Below are 19888 nucleotides of genomic sequence, written 5' to 3' on the forward strand. Positions count from 1 at the left end.
CTTATAAACTGGGAATGCAGTAATTTCTGAGGGAGTTACTCGACATGTGGCTACCCAATAGCCAACAAAGAGGTTCCATGCATGGCAGAATCTGGAGCTGACCCTGTGCAGCGGGTCAGCAAGATAGGCATGCATTACGGACAACGGCATCCAGCTGACCAAAGGGAATCGCCACTGGCTCAACAATAAGTCTAAGTTTCTTCCCTGAGGTAAACATGTGCCTACAATGAACTATTTGCTGCTTTCAGAAAGCCACAGATATGGATATAGTGCCATCCTTCCCCTCCGACCCACTTCTCCAATGAATGACAGTTCAACATATGTCTAGATCTTTCTGAAGCTTCAGATATTGTCAGGACATATACAGGTGCGTATCCAGGGGGGGGCGTTGGGGGCGCGCGCCCCCCGGGTAAGAAAAAGAGGAGAGAAAAAAAGAGAAGAAAAAGGGAAAAAAGAGGGGAAAAGAGGAGGAGGAGAGGAAGGAAGGGGAAAGAAAAAGAAGAAAGAGAGAAGAAGGAGAAAAGGAGGGAGTAAACGAAAACGCGAAGACACCGGGAGGAGAAAGAAGAACAGTGACATCATTACAGCGCTGAAGGGTAGCCAGTGACGGATCAATAATTTCGTAAAATTGTGCCTCACCCTACCCCTTACACCGACAACTCCATTTTTTGACGTTTCCATTTTCCTCTCTCACTAATGATCTATATATATACTATATATGGTCTATCATAACGCGTGTGTAGAATTGTGCTATGAAACCAACTGTGGCTGGTCTCTAACTCGACCGTGTCGTCGGGGAACATGACGCATTTTGGGATGGGGGCGACCGCCCCCCCCCATTCAGCATTTTTTTAAATGATATCGCTAAGTAATTTCAAAATAGAAAGTGCTTAGATGCAACTTACAAGGCCTGGGAAGTGTCATTTCCAGCGATCTGGGAGACATTTTCGGCCAAAATTTGCTTGTACGCTTCGCGCTAACAAATGGTCCTGGGTAGTGCCATTTCCAGCGATCTGGGAGGCATTATCGGCCAAAATTTTCTTGTACGCTTCGCGCCAACCTATGGTGGCGCTACGCTTAGATAATTTGCCTACAGGCTTCGCCCCTCCCTTGGCAAATTCCTCGCTACACGCCTGTTCGAATTTGTAACGCAAACAGCAGATATCACATCATATCAGTGAGCATGAAAATGGCGTTCCAGGATGAAAATCCTCAAAACTATCCGACTTGCCTGAAAAAATAATCAACGTGTCAATGTCAATATCATATGAGCAAGCATCGGTTATTACATCGCATGCCATCATGTACCGTACGGTCCGTTCAAATTGCGCAGTATACCGCGGGATGCTAATGTAAACAACGACATGTCTCATGTAGATGTATAAAAAGCATGGAGGTCCAATTATGTCAAAAGTTTCTTTTACATTAGTAATGGCGAATTAGGGGTTGCACCCCCGCGGCGCAGTGGCGGAGCGTCCATACGGTCAGGGGGCGGATGCGTCCCCTGATGGACTCAAATGGACTGCTGGCGCCTTTTTCAGCTCTTTACCAGTTTTTACTTATTCTAGATTATTGACTTTTTTTATTGCGCTCTCATCTACTTATTGACATTTGTCACATTTTGTTGGTGTAATTTGGCGATGACACCCTATTCTTCGTTTATCTGCAAATTAGCCAGGCCCTGAAAGGGTCATTTCCGGCGATCTAGGGAGTATCTTTACTCAAAATTTGTCTGTGCGCTGCGCGCCAACCAGTGGTGGCGCTCCGCTTAGATAGTGTCGAAAGCGCCCCTACAGACCATTCTCGCCCCTCCTGACCAATACCCCTAGCTCCGCCACTGCCGCCGCGCCTCCTACGCCTATGTGTGTAGTGTTCGCTTTCGGAAATATCTGCTATTTTTTCATTTCCTTCAATCAAGTTTTATAATAGCCGTTATAAGAGGTTTAATATTTGTACACCAATAAATTAACTGTGTCTGAATTTTCGAAAATTTCTGACCAACATTCTGCATCACACTTCCCTCTACTCGTGCAATTTTGACCGGTCTGTTAGGGGTTGAAGGTAGTTTTTCTATATTGGTTGTCCATAGATGAAATTTTGTACAACATTATGGGTATGCTTTGAAGTGAGTTTATTCACGAGAAATGTGAATTTTCAAATTCTGAACAAATTTGGGGCTTAAAACCTTGAAAAGTGGGGCTTACGGGTATTGTGGGCTGCGACGTAGGATCACCTACAAAAGCAAAGACCCACAGGACATGCGATCAGGTCGAACATGACGTGTGCCGGGTTGACAATCTTCAAAAAGGTTATGGATGGAAAAAAAAATGATTAGGAAATACTTGGGTCTCAGGCCAAAAGTGTACATCTGGTTGGTCATTTCAAGCCCGAGAAGTGCCGTTTCCGGTGATCTGGGGGGTATCAAAACCAGAAATTTTCTTGTACGCTGCGCACCAACCGATGGTGGCGCTCCGCTTAGATAGTAATTCGCGCCCCCCGGGTCAGAAAATCCTGGATACGCGCCTGATATACATATATATAAGATCACTAATGTTATCAACTTGTCAAAGGGTAGCCTAATATTCTCTCTACAGACTACACTCTCGATTCAACATCAGTCCGCTGGATGGCAATTTAGTACCGTAGACAAATTCTTTTGAAATTTGTTTTAATGTTAATGAGGCATGTGTTAGCATTAGCAAGCTTTGGTGATCTAAGCAAAGTTTGAAACTGTTATATCTCCCCACTTCAAGATGCCTCACATAAATTAAAAAATAAACCAGAAAAATGCATAACACAAGCAAAGATTACACGACAATAAATATGCATATATATTCATGAATTTAATATCAACTCCGTCTGATCATGCATATATATCCTGTTGGAAAGACTAAGATTATATTTCTATAATCCACCTATAGAAAAATGACACAATAAAGATACAAAAAGGATTAAACGTGAATATATATTAGTGTTGTCATCTATAATATACTCGGAGGATGTAAATATTATAGTTGAAGGAATGTGATTAATTCTGATTATGTAAAAGGCCATCAAGAAATGTTATTTCATAGCTGGTTTAATACTATGTTGGTAAATCATCTAATTGGTATATAATAGAGTACTAAAAAATGTTGATGAGAACCTTGAAAGTGGTGACCAGAGAAGGCACAGTACCCTGTGTAAGACAATATTAACTTCATTGACAGGAGACCCCCTGCCTTGTCCCAAACGGGGAAAAAAAAGATGTAACCAAGGAGTGCTGGTTTAAATGTAAATTACAAATCATTTTTTTTTTTACCAAATATGGTCTGAAAACGTTCTGGAAACTCCAACGATTTCCTCCTTCCTTCTAAACACATTTCAAGTAGTCAAAACTGCATCTTTTTGTGAAGTATACATCTGATACAGTTTAGCCACTGTGAAGGGGATTATCAATAGAACAGCTAGGGCAGGTGGGAAAAATTAACACATTAATGTAGCATGCAGAACCCAATGACACGGCAAACATGAACATATGAATAGGCCTACTCTGGAGATGAAAGTTTGTATAGAGGGCCTTGGGCCTACTTGTGATACTGTATTATATATACTACATTATACTTTATTATATTTTGATACAACACATGAAGAATGCACCTGTAGATCTCTGTGATCTTTTATTTGATAACATAATGTGAATCTCTCATTTCACCCAAAAACATTCTTAAATTTTCTGGTCTGCGAAATGGGTACAAAATTTCACTTTGGCCTACAAGATCCATTTCCTGCCAACCCCCCCCCCCCCCCGGCTAGGGCAACTACTAAGTGCCTTTAGTACCATGACAGCTGGGGCTGCATTCATGGCTTCTTTCCTGTTCAAGTAATGAAATGCCTCTTAATCATAGCTCATTAATAAATCAAACTTAAACAGCCATAAGAAATAATACTTAAATGTCAATTAATCTGCCAAGGTTACATCCCATGTCATTTCCAATATTTAAGGGTATGGTCAGCAAATGTTCTTTTGTTTGAATGGTTAATTAAAACAGGAGATGAGATCATCCTACTTCTAGACAGTAAGGACCCTTATATTCCATTGAAACTACAATCTGAGAATGCAATATATATGTATGTTACCTGTGGATTATTACAACATATGATAACCTAGTAAACAAGTCGTTTATAAGACTTGAAGACAAACCTAGTTGACAGTGACCCTGAGAATTGCAAACAGGAATTCATTAGCAACCAGAATTTCCAGAGTTCATGAGCATTTCCTGATTGATCCAATTAGGCTAGGATGACAATCAAGTCCCTGGTATGATGTCACTAATTATGTTTCCTATGGATTAATATGGCTGTTACATATGTAGAAAATAATGTTCGCCCACAGACCACATTGAAATGTGGATAACATGACATGACATTGTACTATGCATATAATCACCAAACCTGTCACAAAAGTTGATAAACGTGTACCAAGTGTTGTACACAGAACCTGAACTGTTTTATGGTTGGCAAACTTTAGATTCCATTAAAATTGATATCAAAGGTAATCAACACTTCTTTATGTCTAATCAGAGCCTTAAAGGTCAAGACGAACCATCACTAAACTTGTAAATCTTGCCTCAGTCTCAATATTTCAACTGAATACAAAGGTTACTTTAATATCAGAGTCCCACTGTCTATTCAATAAACCTTTTTTCTGCAGCCCCGTTGGCTATGGGTATGGACAAGAATTTCTTTGACCAATAGATGGCTTCTTATACATCGTAATATTCTTCAACCAGGAAGCCAGTTAGCTTTGTGATTCCTTGCCATATAATTTGCTAAAAATTCAAAATTACTATCTAACTAATGTAGAGCAAGTGAGTTAAATTTGTCCAAGAATTAAGTGAGAACCAGAAAGGGTTTGCAAATTTCATTACCTGGATGCCAGGTATGTTTCGTTGAAGACCTACAGATCCCCTTCACTAAACTGAACTGAATTTGACCAAACTATGTTCACTAAAAGAAAATCATAGCATTGGTGAATTCACAGATTAATTGTAGCTTTAATTTTGAAGTTATGTATTTAAAAGGTTCTCAGGCTTTGATGCCTGTTTACCTCATGTGACCTTTGACCTCTTACAAAATTAACATAAATTACAGGCAATAGATCCTCACATTTGACATGAAGAAGTTAAGCAAATAAGATACAACAGCAAACAAGATAATAACATATATATATATATATAAATATATATATATCTATATATATATATATATATATATATATATCAATCTTTCTTAAAAATATTAATTAAAATCAAAGGAAAGTATGATTTTTTTAAAGTTCTTGATGAGAAAACAGAAGTTACAATTTTATTATAACTACACATTACCTGGATTACTTTTTTATGAGAATGCTAATAAACTTAGCCTGGACTTGATAGAACATAAGACTTACAATACTGTCACTGGTTTGAATCTCATTCTTACCACAAATTTACTTTCCTCATCCAAATTGGGGCGATTTATGTGTAATTTTGCATATGATTTGCCAACTTCAAAACCTTTTTAAGCAGACTTCTATCTGCGTATTTGTCTACACTCAATCATAAATCATATTTATCACTGACACACAAAGTACTTTTACTGTCTTTTGATATACAGAGACCACAAATTAAAAAGAAAAAAATATTTATATCAAAACAACCAATATATTTCTGTTTCTGTATGTAAACAAATGAGGACGTTCAACTACATTACAAGAGTCTCTGTTGTTACATTACAAGAGACATACATTACAGTGTCAAAACATGAAAATTACGATAATAAACTACATTACAAGAATCTCTGTTGTTACATTACAAGAGACATACATTACAGTGTCAAAACATGAAAACTACCATAAATTCCGAGAAAAAAAAAACAGTTCTCCTTTCCTCAAACGAGAGATTGTCTTGTAACGGGAGGAGAGAGAGAGAGTGATGGTCAGGCACAAGTCAAGCTATCCAAACTTGATTGTTTCCATGCTTGGCATGCTTCTCTTCCTTTCATCTGACAGTGATTATTAGAAACTCGTTACAAACCGATGTTAATATTTAGTTAGAAGATAATCCGAGACACTATTTACAAGAGGATGCTGCCACCAGCATTCTTCTCTTTTACCAGACAGTGTAGCCTCCATCCGACCCACCGGTCATCCAGTTACCTTCCCTTTGGGTGATATGAAGATTAGCTCCTTGGGAGGCTGCCATCTGAGCAGCATTGGGTGCACATCCTGGTGGTGGGGGCTGAAAGATTAGAAAAAGGAAGCAAGTCTAGTGTTTAATAGGCCATTATATGTTTAGGTTCCTTTTTCTGTTTTAGTACAGTTTTTTGTAAATCTTAAATAGTATTATATCAATCCATTTATATAAAGTAAAAATTCTCATAAAATTAAAAGTTCTGTTTCAATTTACAGAACCATTAAAACCAGCAAACTAATAAAATTAATGATAACTTGCATTATAATCAATTGCTAATTAACATTCTCTGGGGTGAGTTGTAGGTATTAGCACACTATTAACTTTTTTATTTTATATGTCACAGGGCCAAAGAAAATTACCATGCAAAATGGCTCCACTAAGTTAATTTGTGCAAACTAACCATCCCTATTTGCAAGTACTGTACTTAGATGGCAGAGTATCAACCACACTTACTCTGTAAACAACTCTGGTAAGCAAGATGTAATGATGGCATGCACTGTTTAACAATCCAAAGCTAAAATTGATGGCTTTAATACAGTTCAAAGGTTTCTTCTTATCAACAGATGAGACCATCAAACAAAGAAGTGAGAGAACCACATAATGCTGATGAGACTAGTGTATTTATAGTGCACACTGCTGTGTGTGTTCACTCATTAGTCTCATATAAGCTATTTACAAGGGAACTATGGAAAAAGCAGGAAACCCCTACAACGTACTGGCTTAGGGTATTTACAGCAAGAAGCTTGTGAAATTGTTCCCCATGTGTGGGACAATTCCTGATGGGTCAATGACCCATGCTTACAGAGGATCATCGAACAATAAATGTGTTTGACATGATAAGCAAACTAGCTATTTTACACTCTGTAAAGCAACCGCAAACAAATTGCTCAGTTTTACCAAACTTACCAAGTATTTATCACATAAAGATTACAGTAAATCAAAACTAAAACACACTAAATTTTCTTGACTTGTATTATTCAAAATGAATAGTAATTGACAAGTTACAAACTACTTCATTCAAATCTCAAACTTTTGTCGCCTCGAGACCTTTTTTCATTATTTTCTTAATCACATGAAATAAGTAAACAATATAGGGAAATGGGTGAACAATTTTCAACTTGCAACAATGAAAAGGATGAACAATATGTCACTGCTTTGAAAATGTACCAATTTGTGCAGAGAGTAGAAGCTAATTTCATGGCATATTATATTCACTAAGATTTATCAATCATGTATCATCAGGAGGACAATTAGGACACTGATGATATGGCCTTTCATCCTACTGTAGTCACCAAGGCCTTTGCCATCTGTAGGCTGAATTTCGTTAAATGTGATCGTCGTTAAGGTCATCAGTATCGCTGGTAAGAAATACGCGCAAAGTTAAAACATGGTTAGTACTGCTCAAATATCAAAAATCAAGGTTTTATGATCCTCACAATATGTTTTCCTTGCTGAGTCATTAAATTAGTAAATTGTTCTTGTTTATCTGAGAATGATCTGACAAGTCGGTCTGTACAGGTAAGTACTTTCGAGCAAGTTTTTGGTAAAATTGCAATATTGTACTATAAATTTTAAATTACATTTCAAATGCCTTTATGAACAATAGCAAGACAGTTTACCTGCATTCCCTTTCTTTCATATTGATTTTGTGGCTTTAAGAAAAAGAAGCATTTTTAAAAATCTCCATTTGACTGTGCTTTCTACTTTATACATCTGACATGATGATTTTTCTAATGTCTATACTTTACTTAGGAATGCAGCACTACTGCAGACCTGAACAGTATATTCCAGGATGGTGCACCTCTAAATACTCACAGGAACACTTGGTGGTGAAGTGCCATCAAACCTGGCTCCTGCATCAAATCCTCCCTGTACTACATAGGTAGTGTTTGGTCCAGCTGCTGGTAATGGTTGCCCTGGGTAGGCACTTACTGCTGGTAATGGTTGCCCTGGGTAGGCACTAGCTGGTAATGGTTGCCCTGGGTAGGCACCAGCTGGAGGGTACCCTGCTGTTGGAGCAAATGTTGGTGGTGCCTGCCAATGAACGAAAGATAAATCTGAAACTGCATTTCACGTGAACGAAACACATGTTTAACCATATTTCAAAGCAAGATATGGAGGGCACTTTGATGGAGGATAGGGGGAGGGGGCGGAGGTTACGATGTTGGGTGCTTGGGTATTCTAAAACCAAATTCCCTTGTAGTAGCCAAACATTCCCTGATGATTTGAAATGAATCCAATCCAGTGCTATCTGCATCTAAGCAGGCTGTTGGAGCTAACAGCTGTGGGTAGATTCTTGAGGTTGTATGCTAGCACAACATTATTTCCCTTCTTACAGTATAGAACAGTTGCTTTCCCTCTCCCCCACCCCCCCCAACCCCTTTTTGCTCCACACTGTGTTTAGCATGATTTAATGGCATGAAATGGCATATATGGTCTGTGTTGTGTGTCCTCATTACTATGGTATCCATACATTCTATATGCTATTTCTATTTTTATACAGTACTTTGCCTCAATCCCATGCAAGTTAGAAATATATTTCACTTCCTAAAACTATTCAGCAATCAAACAGATTACAATTACACCATTCTTCCTTTCTGACGTAATACCTGAAGATTTTTTTCCAATTCATTATTAGTTTTTGGTCTGTTAGTTTCTTTTCATGCAACAACCAGACCAAAGGGTTTTCCAGCTATGACAACTGTCATGCTCGTTTACACTGGTGTAGGAAGAACAGGAAGATCCCAACCATGATGTTAGAAATTCAATGCAATAAATGAAACACTAGTACAATCATAGTGTGACTAAGCACACATTACAATTTCTCAAACGGTCCTGTGTGATGGCAGAAACAGGAAATTCCGATAAACACATCCTATTCATGCCGTACGTTTTTCTGGAACATTACTTTACCTGTCCTGGTGGGGCGTATGGTGGTGGCGGTGCAGCATAGCCTCCCATTGCACCTGGAGGGGCGGCGCCCGGAGGGGCGGCGCCTGGAGGGGCGGCATAGCTTGTGTACGCTTGTTGTGGTACTACAGGTTGAGTTGGGTAACCGCCCGTTTGTTGAGTTGGGTATCCGCCTCCCTGTTGAGTTGGATATGCTTTTTTCTCTATAAGACGAAAACAAAAGGGGAAAAACAAAATTAGAGCAATTTGCAATAGACATTGTGATAATGGTACTGATGAAATTTTGCCAGTTTTCTTCAGAAAAGTGTATTGAGGTAGTAAATTTAATTTCAGTAAGTTACTTTCATTACTGAAATTGTATATACAGGTACAGTACTGCGAGAGACTACCAGCATCTTCTTAAGAGATAATTACAGGCAGATTTTGAGATAGATTTGTCTGGGAATATTTTGTAAACTGGGATTAAACCAGATACTTTTTCACTGACCGTCCAGACGATCCAACAGGACAACACATCCGATACAAACCTCCCATATTTCAGAGTTCTGACCTTTGGCATTGTATAGTCTGTGTGTGAGCATGATGGTTTGTACTTATACAGTAGAGTACACCTTGTCAATACAAACATAAATTTTCAGAATTTGACATATTTAATCAACATTTCACCACGGATGAGGAAAGAACTACAGTATCATCAGTTTGTTGTGTTTAGTTGTTTGTGTGTTATGATAACATTTTTTCAAACTACATTGAGGTCTAAATAACATGACGATTGTTAGGTTTGTCACTCAGCTGTCTCATGTAACACTGTGGCCTTTGTCACAGCATCGGTCCTTTGTACACATGCACATCCAATTTGAGAACAGAAACAGTTTATGTCCATACAGAAATAAGCAAGCGGCGGAAACCACAACTGATAAATTCCATGGTATCTTTTACACCCCAAGGCAATAGTTTATTTACATTTGTCAAAGTTTACCCTGGCTTAGCTGTCCTAACCCCACCTCTCATGAGGGGCTTGATCAAGCTCGGGCTTGCCCCGTTCCCAAGCACTAAAAGAGTGGAGCAACTTGCCCTCCCCTTGATAGGTTGATCAAGAGTGAAGCAAGCCCGCATTCGTGGGAACAGGCTTTGTGAGGAGATAGGAGATCTGGGTATGGAAGACAATAGGATACAGATTACAGAAGAGAGTTTCAGACAATCAGTTTGAAGCCCATTGTGTATTTAATTCCATAATTTGCAATAGACACTTGTAACAGAGGCTGACATGATAAGGCTGCCATTTATATTTTTGCTTCTACAGGTAAAACAGTAGAGGTTCCATACAATAGTCAGTTTGTTTACATTGTTGGCAGCTGGCATCTGAGACAAATATAAGGGTACCAGTAAGTAGTAACCATCTTACTTTGCCATTGGCCAAGTCAGTTGTGCCATACACATACAGTATTGGAGAGATACTGCACGAAACTGATACTGTACAGTGTGATGAAGGTGAGAATAATTGGAAACAATGTTTCCAGAATTAATGTTGACAAGTTTGAGTAGGAGTATCAACATGTAAAAGGACATTCTAACATACAAAGTGCAAGAGTGCCTATACAGACAATGTTGTGAAGTTACACATCAAAATTAACATGGAAAAGTTGAAATCATCATTGAAGCTTTCCTTCAGAGGAACATTTATGCTCTTAGTTAAATTAAGGTGACAATCATTTTTTAACAGAAAATTCGGAAACATGATATTGATGTTGACAGTAACCCCCTCCCCCTCCCCCTGGCTACCAAGTTGACATCAATGGTTAGTACCTCCACTTTAGTTTCAAAGGAAGGCATTCTGAGGGTCTCTCAATATTTTTGGTGGTCGTACTTTTCATATGGCCAAGGTTAGAACACCTCATCCACAAAAAAAAGTGTTCTGACATTCAATCAGGGGACAGCACATGTATGAATACTCCTCAGAAATCAGGGACGCCTGGTCCTCCTAGCATCCTAAAGTTACCTTGTACAGTACAATCTTACTATACTATACATGTATACAACTTGGGTTAGCACTAGCATTGAATCAATGATAACAACATACTATACAGTTGAAGCTATGCTATCTATCATTGCTCTGTGTTGTAGTACAGTCATTTGTACAGCAGACAGGGATAGTAAACCTTCACTAATTCAACAACCCACAAAGAAAGGAAAATTAAATTCTGAGTGAATGAAGCTATTGTGCTTTGAGCTACCATATGGACTACCAGGCAAACATACATAAATGAAATAGAAACACTTCTTTATTATTCTGGTGGATATGAAAGAAATTTGAAAACTGAAAGCTCAACAACTCTCCTTGCACTACTGATTTCAACTTTCAGTCCATTACTGATTTAGGTAAAGAGGACATGTTGTGACACCCCAGTTATTGACTGCAATCATCATGTTGAAATTCACGGTGATATATCTTAAATAACTGACAAAAAAGAATCAGAACTTTCAACTTTGGTTTGACACGTTATCTGAATTTTGATGATTCTTCACAGTTCAGGTTAACAAGTATGACAGTAATACACGTATAAGCTTTAAGAGCTTACAGCTACTGTACAGTAACTGTACACTACATACCTAAATGAGAAACAGCTACAGAATGTTGCTCTAAAAGAAGAAGAAGAAGCTATCTATTTATTTAAAATAGTTAAAAATGTCATGTACATGGCAACCAATAAATGGTTGGAAGCATTAACAGTATATAATAAACAGTACTTAGATTATAATACTCACTCTAAACTGGTTAGAGATATACTGTACAGGGAAGAATTAAGTGCTCACATTTTGCTGTTTTATGAAAAATTTCTATTTTCTCATAGAATACTAAAAATATTACGGTTCAGTGTGCAAAACCTGATTCTGTACATATATATTTTATGGAGCAATAGAAGTCTGTTTTCCATAGCATTTTGCAATGTGATACCGGATCTCCCTGTGTTGTACTTTGACAAGTAAAGGACAAAATACAGTAGTATATAGATTACTACAAAACACAACAAAAGGCCCTACTATACACTGTACAGGACCCCACAACCAAATAATTAACAAGATTGCAATCCATGGAGTTGCAAATCTCATCTGCTCCATGGATGACCAGTAAAGTTGTTTCCATTGCTTGCCGGGTGACTTTACTTACAAAGTACAAGCAGGTACTCCCTTATTCTAGTTTGACTTACTGTAAGTATCCTTCATTCATTCAGATAAAGGACACTTTACACGTCATAGTTTTGAATCTGTTAATACACTGAGCACTTCCCATTCTTGTAAGAGGTGAAACAAGTTGTTTACTGTTTTGTAATACCCATGGGCTATTATCTTGAAAGGTTTTTCTAAAAAACGAAACTGACAAATCATGCAACCATACAACCTGTAATACTTTAGAAGCTATTTGTATGTCATATTGTACTCTCTATACTGTACATAAGGAAGGAAATCAACACACATGCTTATGCAATTATTTACAGTTATTGTCGTGTGTGAGGTTCAATGGATATGAATGGTGAAACCTTCAAGGGAATTAAACAGATTTATTTGAAACGAATAACAAAAAGGATTTTTTTTTTCTTCCAGCAAAGGAACGTTTTATCCCACTCAGGCCTTAAAAGTTAAGATATTTAATGGCCAAATGTAAATGCAAGTGGGTTTTGACATTTACTAGTAATAGAATATATGGGCACTTGCATTTTTCTGTCTGTAGATATTAAGATCATAAGCATCAATATCAATACCATTTGCATGATAAGTACAATACTGCAGTGCAGCTCAAGAATAATGCAAGTGAGAATATATGATTCTTAGCATGTAGATTTTTGAAGCACAAGTTTGCATTTGTTAGCAAACTTGTGGCTAAAACCTGGGAAAATATTTTGTGTGTCACTGTAACTGAGACTGGGAACAGTCTTTTATACTTGATTTCACTAAGTGCAGCATACATGAACAGTACAGAATGTCTGTCCCTCCAACCAATTCAGATAAAACATACAATTTGCATGCCCATTAAATCCCATGCCTTTTTACATGTACAGTATCTATATCATGGTAATGTTGTGCAGTCCAAGTACTGTAGTAAACTCTCAATCATTTGAAAATAGTTTATACTCCAAGATGCCCAAAATAGAATTGTTTCCAAGCTTTAATATACTTACAAATCGATTCCAAATTTTCTCGGCATTCACAGTACTGTAGGCTATAAAATGTCACAGAGTTGTACAGTGGTACACGCCTAGAAATTCCAAAACTTACTGGTTTGGAGTGACAAGCTTACCTGTCTCCCCACATCCTTTATCACTCTTGTTCTACCATGCCTTGAATGAACTGGTTACCTTTTAACAGTGCGCCCACCCTTTCTACAACCGGCCCCTCCAGGCAATGTCCTTCCTTCTCATTCTACTACCTAAAGGTCCTACATCGTTCATATTTTGGGTGGATTATTTTTCGGCTTAATTAGATCAGAATGGTTCCAATAGGATCTTTGTTTGCCTTCATGGGAAACAGGACTCACAGGAGCACCCTTTTTTTTGGCCAGGGGAGGGTATTTGAGACTGTTTAGGGAGCAGTTTCCACCACATTCATTTTCATAGTTTTCAGTACGGGTAGCAGTTCTGCGAATTGCTTTATGTTAATTTTCCCGCCCATTTTCCCTCCATATATAGCATGTTATAGTTCACTGTTATTGCATGTAGACTATGTAGTTTTATTTTTCTGTCTTCTCTACTTGCCTTTGGTTAAATCAAGGAGTTTTAGCTAACATATATTGTGAGATGAAAAATCCTTTTCAGTTTAAGAGATGTGAGCTTCCCACTATTCATAAATTGTCGAAACTTATAACATTTTGTGATTAAAACAATGATTCAAATATATGTGATATTCTTAGAAACAATCCAACGACAACTTCCTACCATGAGCGCTTCTTGTCAAAATGTGTCAACAAGGTCTAATGTTATGTTATGTTTATTTAAGTGCACATATGATAGCCTATAGCACAAACTTCGCTCTCTATACAGGGAACAGAAATTTAGTTGCAATTAAACATTATACTTTGTGTTTGGTGAGCACAATAGATCTATGCAAGAATGTTTATGCACAATGGTAAGGGATAATTAATTAGCCAATCCAATCACAGGAATTTTGGAAATGCCCCATTGACTATTTATAGCATGAAAATCACTGTAATAGAAATGTTGTGAACTCTGTCCTTTGCGGTTAATTGTTATGATTTATTTGTTTTTAAACAAATTCAATCATCTGTACAAAGGATTGGAAGAAATTTTGGCTCTTTTTAGAAGTTGTGGTTTTTGAAAAGAAAGAAGGAAATATATTCATTCAAAAACGTGTTCATTATGTTTTGTTAAGGCCAAGCTGTGAGTGTGTGCGCTTGGGGTGTGTGTGTGTGTACTTGGGGTTTGTTTCCCGTGAAAAAGTGTGCGTTCGCTGGACACAAGCAATTTAAAGATTTGCATCTCTGGCTAAAATATTACATCCCAGACTCAGAATCCTTGCGTTCATAACAATGCTGAGCATGTGATTTAGCAACATTGGCATTGTTACCTGCATTATAAATATTACCATGCATACACTAATACTGTAGAAGACTTTTTAATTTAATGCTATAATCCAGCCAATCCTATAAAGTATCGACCTATATTAACCATTCATCAAGTTGGATAGTATACATGTACTATATTAATGACTATCTTAGAAGCCATGCAGATGACAACGATTGTAGCTACAGTATGTGCACAGTTGAATCCGAGTTTATCTCTCACACATGGTTACTGATAAATGTTTACAGAACAAGGACATAACTGTTTCTTATTCCTAGGTAGTCGATGAATAAAAATCTGGAATTACACACAGCGATCAACTCTTAGCTTTTTGTCAATAACAACAAGAAGGTTTAATATGCAACAACCATGGTTACAACTTAGGTTGAGTCTAAAGCTATTTAAAACATCAGTCTGTGTATCTTTGCAAAGTCAGGTCAACTGTAGGACTCTTGTTTTTACTTGTTCACCATGTGTAACTGTGATGTAAACTTTACCATTCGAGCCAACTCTTTAGTACTTAGTTTGTATATGAGACAGGTTTCAAAGTCGTACTGTAGGATCCTCCACTCAAAACAGAGAGGACAAAATTGTGACAAATTATTGGAGCAACTATCTTTATACAGGGCCACTTCAGTGGCCCTACTGTATCCTTCAGTAGCATCCAGATAAGTGGATGTCAGGACTGGCCCCTGAGTCAACTCATTAAGGATTCTACCTTAAGTCATTACAGTGGATCTTAATAGTACTTTATTTCTGAGCTAGACTTTATTGCCATGATATCCCAAGTCCTAGGCTTCCTATTTAGAAGAAAATTGAAATAGATGTGACAACCCTATAAATGTTACAAACTTACAAGACTACTTTACTGAAGTGGATGCATAGATGTTCTGATGTGGAGTTAGGGCAGTCTAGGTCCAAGAATTCAATTTGAGATCGACCCAACATTGTGCTTAATTGTAATATTTCCTCCATATAATTATTCAAAGAATCTTATTCAAATTTAAGACCAATATCCTGAAATGGGTGCACAGATGCAGAGTGGTGACAAATCAGACTAATTAAACCTGGGATGGATGCGGGCATGTTTGAATGCGAAGTGAAGAAAAGATCAGATAAAAAAAAAACAATCTGCTGGAGAGTTTTCTATCAAAGTGTATATTTAAAAGGATTTGTCTGGTAGCCCTTAGAAGTTACGTTAAAATAAGATAAAACAATTTTCCAAACATGTTTTCAAAGTACTGAGAACGCTAATATTGCGTTTGACAGAGAAACAATTTTTTAACCGTTTAGGATGGCTATTTCAAATATACTTTTAACTGTAGCAAACGTGACATGATCTGACATCATCTGGGCAAATGCAGATTGCGGCATAACCCACGCTGCATACAGTTTAGGGCTGTAACGGTTAAACGGTTAACCGGTTAACCGACCGAACGGCCGGATAAACGTCCGCCGTAATCGTATAAGTTTAACCGTTTTTGTAATGCCAATTACGCAGTCGCAACGGCGCGTCTTCACGTCACTTTATTCCCGAAATAGACCGCAACATTTGCTTGCCGAAAATCACGTAACAATTGCAAACTTTATCACGTATCCATACAAAAGATTTTTAAGATTGGCGGTACGATTGAAGGGATTACCAAGCGGTATGCGGCCCGTGAAGCGCCTATTGTTACCCCGTTCGACAACGTGGCGAGTCTGCATCTAATCCTTTCAAATTTATATTGTATTTAAGCAGTAAACGTTTTCTTTATTATGATGTAATTTCAGTTCAGTGTTCCCTCTAAGGTGCGGGATTCCATTCAACAGACTCAGTAATCCCACAAAGAAAACATTTGTCTGCTGGAAATCCCCGCATGGTTTTCTTGCATTCGCGATAAGTTTATACTCAATGCACAACGTATACACTTGACTGTAAAAAAACTCTGAAAATCAGTAGAGAAATAACCAATTGTGTACGAAAAGTAAGTTGGTACACCTTTCAAATTTTACGAAAGATCGAGCAAAAACTTTCGAAAAATTCACGCGAAACTGGCATATCGTGCTAAATGCAACTGTCATGTAAACAAGGCTCTAGTGCACCCAATTATGAATACAACGTAAGAACACACCTGGTGTTAAGCGGCGAAAAAGTATTTTCTAAAATTTCCAAAATTACGGAGAAAATAATATCCTACCATAGTTTAGTGTATAGCAAATAGCCTAACCACCTCGTCGGTTACGGATCTCACGTAACGACAAAAACACAGCTAATTGTATATTGCGAAGTTTACGTTTTCTACAAGAACATGGAAACAATATTAAGCATTTAGATAATAATGCCAAGTGGCCTTAAACATGTGATTACAAGGTTTACTTTCATGTTTCATGTGGAATATATTGTCTTGTTCATGCGGAGGAGTCACTTGCCTGTTTTACTTACCTAGCTGTTACGGGGATCATATTTTACTTACTTTTCTTAAACGTCTAAGATAATAATTCTCATAACTTAACCGAACCTTTACTGACTGACCTTATTAATTCTAGACCATGAAACGTTCCTTGGCAACATGCCAAAAAAATTGTTAACAACAGGTGTTAGACAGGGGATGAGCTCACAGTTGTTTGGCAAGGTAACTTGGAAAATGTAGCCTACCGTAGTTGTAGTATAGTGCAAGCTATTGTTAGGCAGTCTAGGAATGGGGCTTTGCCGAACGTTGTTTCATAAAATCGCATGTTTTTTTAAGTTAAACTTTTTAATGATTGTAAGACAGATAGATCTCTTTTCATTCTATAACAAAATGTGGCTACTCTAACTTGTCATTTCAAAATTTTCATCAGTTTCGTGACAATTTAAATTAAAAAAGTTGTCAGTATTTTGCATCCACAGCTGCGAATATTTTATCGCCAGACGCGCCAAATTTTCCGAGGCGTTAACCCCTGGACCCCCACAAGGGGTTCCACCACATGACCCCACCGGGGGACTACCCCACGCCATTATGCTACGTGTGCTAATTGTGTTTGCTGCGCGAACTCCGGCGGGAAATCGACAGGGTGTTCGCGGGAAATTTTACAATGTTTTCCACACTTCCCCCCTACCCTCTGCCTACCCCGCCACAATGCACAAATTCAATATATCTGTGACCCATTGTTGTACTTGTAATTGCGTAGGCCTAGCCCTACTACCGTACACTTCTGTAGTAATCGCTTCCTAACAACCGACTTTCCTAACCTTGGCCTAGCTAGTGAAAGCCTTGTAGTCTAACACTCCATATGATCGCGAACTTCAATACACAATGCCAATATTAAGTAGGCCTAGTAATATTAGGCTTATAACTGCCATACAATGCCTGCGCTATTACAGTAGGGGCTACGCAATTAACGAAGAAATATTTGCTTCAAATATCTCTGTAACAGTTACCGATGAACTGAAAGAGAAACAAAAATCTGTTTAAAACTTTATGAAAACGCGCGATTCGTCTTTTTCAATGCAACGATCGTCAAAACTAAGCAAATACAACCAAATTCTTGACATACGCGTTACGGAAAAACGATACTTGCAGCGCTAATTTGAGAATGTACTTCCGCATCAAAGTGATGGCGCTCTTTCGGAATTATAATCTGAGCTATATAACTCTGATTTTCGGCTCTTGTTTTGAGGCAACAACACGGGTTACGTTTAAACGTTAACCGTTCGGTTAATAGAAACGGTTAACCGGTTAGTGAATTAACCGGAATGACACAGCCCTAATACAGTTCCTACAGTAGTCACAACAAAAACCGTGTTAGAACACAGATTAATTCCTTCCTTGTATTTCGGTGAAATTTCTTATAAAGGAGATACGTTTTAAATCGTTAAGCCATCATATGTAGTGCATCAGTGATTTCTTGGTTGTTGTGTCACACAAGATAAGTTTGAACAGCAGACAATTCGTTGTTTCCAGTAGTTTCTATAGTTTGACTGTTAACTTAAATGTGTACCTGATATTAAATGAGGACTAGTGTAATGACTACGCTACCAAATATTAATTTCGTCAGCAAGAACTGGATTTAGGCAACCTGCACCCAACTCTTAGGCCTTAGTAAAGACTGGTCTAGTTAGGCTGAACTTTGTTGGTTTCAGTTGTTTTCCGCACATGTTACTTTCCGCACATTACTTTCCGCTGAAAAAATTCATGTGCGGAAAACAACTTTTTTTTCCACTTACCACACTATATTTTCCCTCAAAGATACCAAATTCAGGCAGGATGATGAAAATAACATGAGAAAGTATCAAAGAACGTCGATAAACAATGGTAGCGAAAATCACTCTCGGTTTGCTCTGTAATTTAGTTCTATCCATGTCCCAGGCATGCTAAAAGGTCTTTAGTCAAAGCAATAGAAGAAAGCAAAAATGTCCTTACACAGTGTAGTGTAGGCCTACTTTGTTATTCTGGCTTGTATAGCCTATAGGACTAGCCTAGAAAAAATCAGTCATAACATTAACAGTGCCTCAAAATACAAGATTGATGTCTTTTTTCTTTAGTTTGGGTACTAACTAGGTGTGATGAACCCGCAGTGAGGTTGAAAAGAACTGAACAGTTTAACGTGCAATCTCAAGTTGACTTTATTTGTAACACACACTCGCTGTATACACGTTCAGCATAACAAACACGATAGATTCCTTGATTTGCATGCATTAAATGAGTATTAAGATATCACAGTTTTCACACTAGGTCCTATCAAATTTTAGCTGTTTCAAGAAGGTTGTGACTTGTGAAGCCTTGATAAAGGATATATATGTTCGAAAAAGTTGTTATAATTTTCCTTTCAAATACGGCGTCTATCAAGTCCACCCTATGTATACCTTATTGTTCATACGCCTAAGTTATACCTATGATAGGCTTACCGTAACATTCAGCCCAACACTCTGGCGCTAACTTAGGCTAAGCCTAAAATACCCTAACATTCGTAAACGTTATTGTACTGGTACTAGGCCTAGGAATGCATTTATGTTACTTGTTAGCCTCCATCAAGTTAGTTTACCTGAAGAATCATCTTTCTTCTTCCCAAAGAGAGGCATTTTGCAGAGTTTCTGTGTGAAGATGTGAAGTGCAAAACGGAAATGTCTATCTAACTATGACGTTAGAGAATAATAAGGACGTATTCAGTCACGGGTGTATTGATGTAGTATTACTGTACGTTTTCTTGCTAAATATATCTATG

At 37.8% G+C, this 19888-nt stretch overlaps 1 protein-coding gene across 1 annotated transcript; it reads right to left on the minus strand.

The window, feature by feature from the left end:
• Nucleotides 1-2824: 2824 nt before the first annotated feature.
• Nucleotides 2825-19886, minus strand: LOC139966460 (uncharacterized). Its single transcript, XM_071969479.1, has 4 exons — nucleotides 19709-19886; nucleotides 9129-9328; nucleotides 8031-8249; nucleotides 2825-6260 (listed from the first exon to the last, which is right to left on the minus strand). The coding sequence occupies exons 1-4, from the start codon at nucleotides 19743-19745 to the stop codon at nucleotides 6132-6134; spliced, it is 585 nt and encodes a 194-aa protein (XP_071825580.1). The 5' UTR covers nucleotides 19746-19886; the 3' UTR covers nucleotides 2825-6131.
• Between the last annotated feature and the right edge of the window lie 2 nt (nucleotides 19887-19888).

Source organism: Apostichopus japonicus, chromosome 4 (assembly GCF_037975245.1).
Source record: "Apostichopus japonicus isolate 1M-3 chromosome 4, ASM3797524v1, whole genome shotgun sequence".
Taxonomy (NCBI): Eukaryota; Metazoa; Echinodermata; class Holothuroidea; order Aspidochirotida; family Stichopodidae; genus Apostichopus; species Apostichopus japonicus.

Excerpts from the sequence above, each read along its gene's own strand:
- LOC139966460 (XM_071969479.1), bottom strand. The coding sequence starts at position 19,745 with ATGCCTCTCTTTGGGAAGAAGAAAGATGATTCTTCAG. Across the intron at positions 8,250-9,128 it reads CATACGCCCCACCAGGACAG|GCACCACCAACATTTGCTCC; the intron begins GTAAAGTAATGT and ends GTTCATTGGCAG. Across the intron at positions 6,261-8,030 it reads CTTCACCACCAAGTGTTCCT|CCCCCACCACCAGGATGTGC; the intron begins GTGAGTATTTAG and ends CTAATCTTTCAG.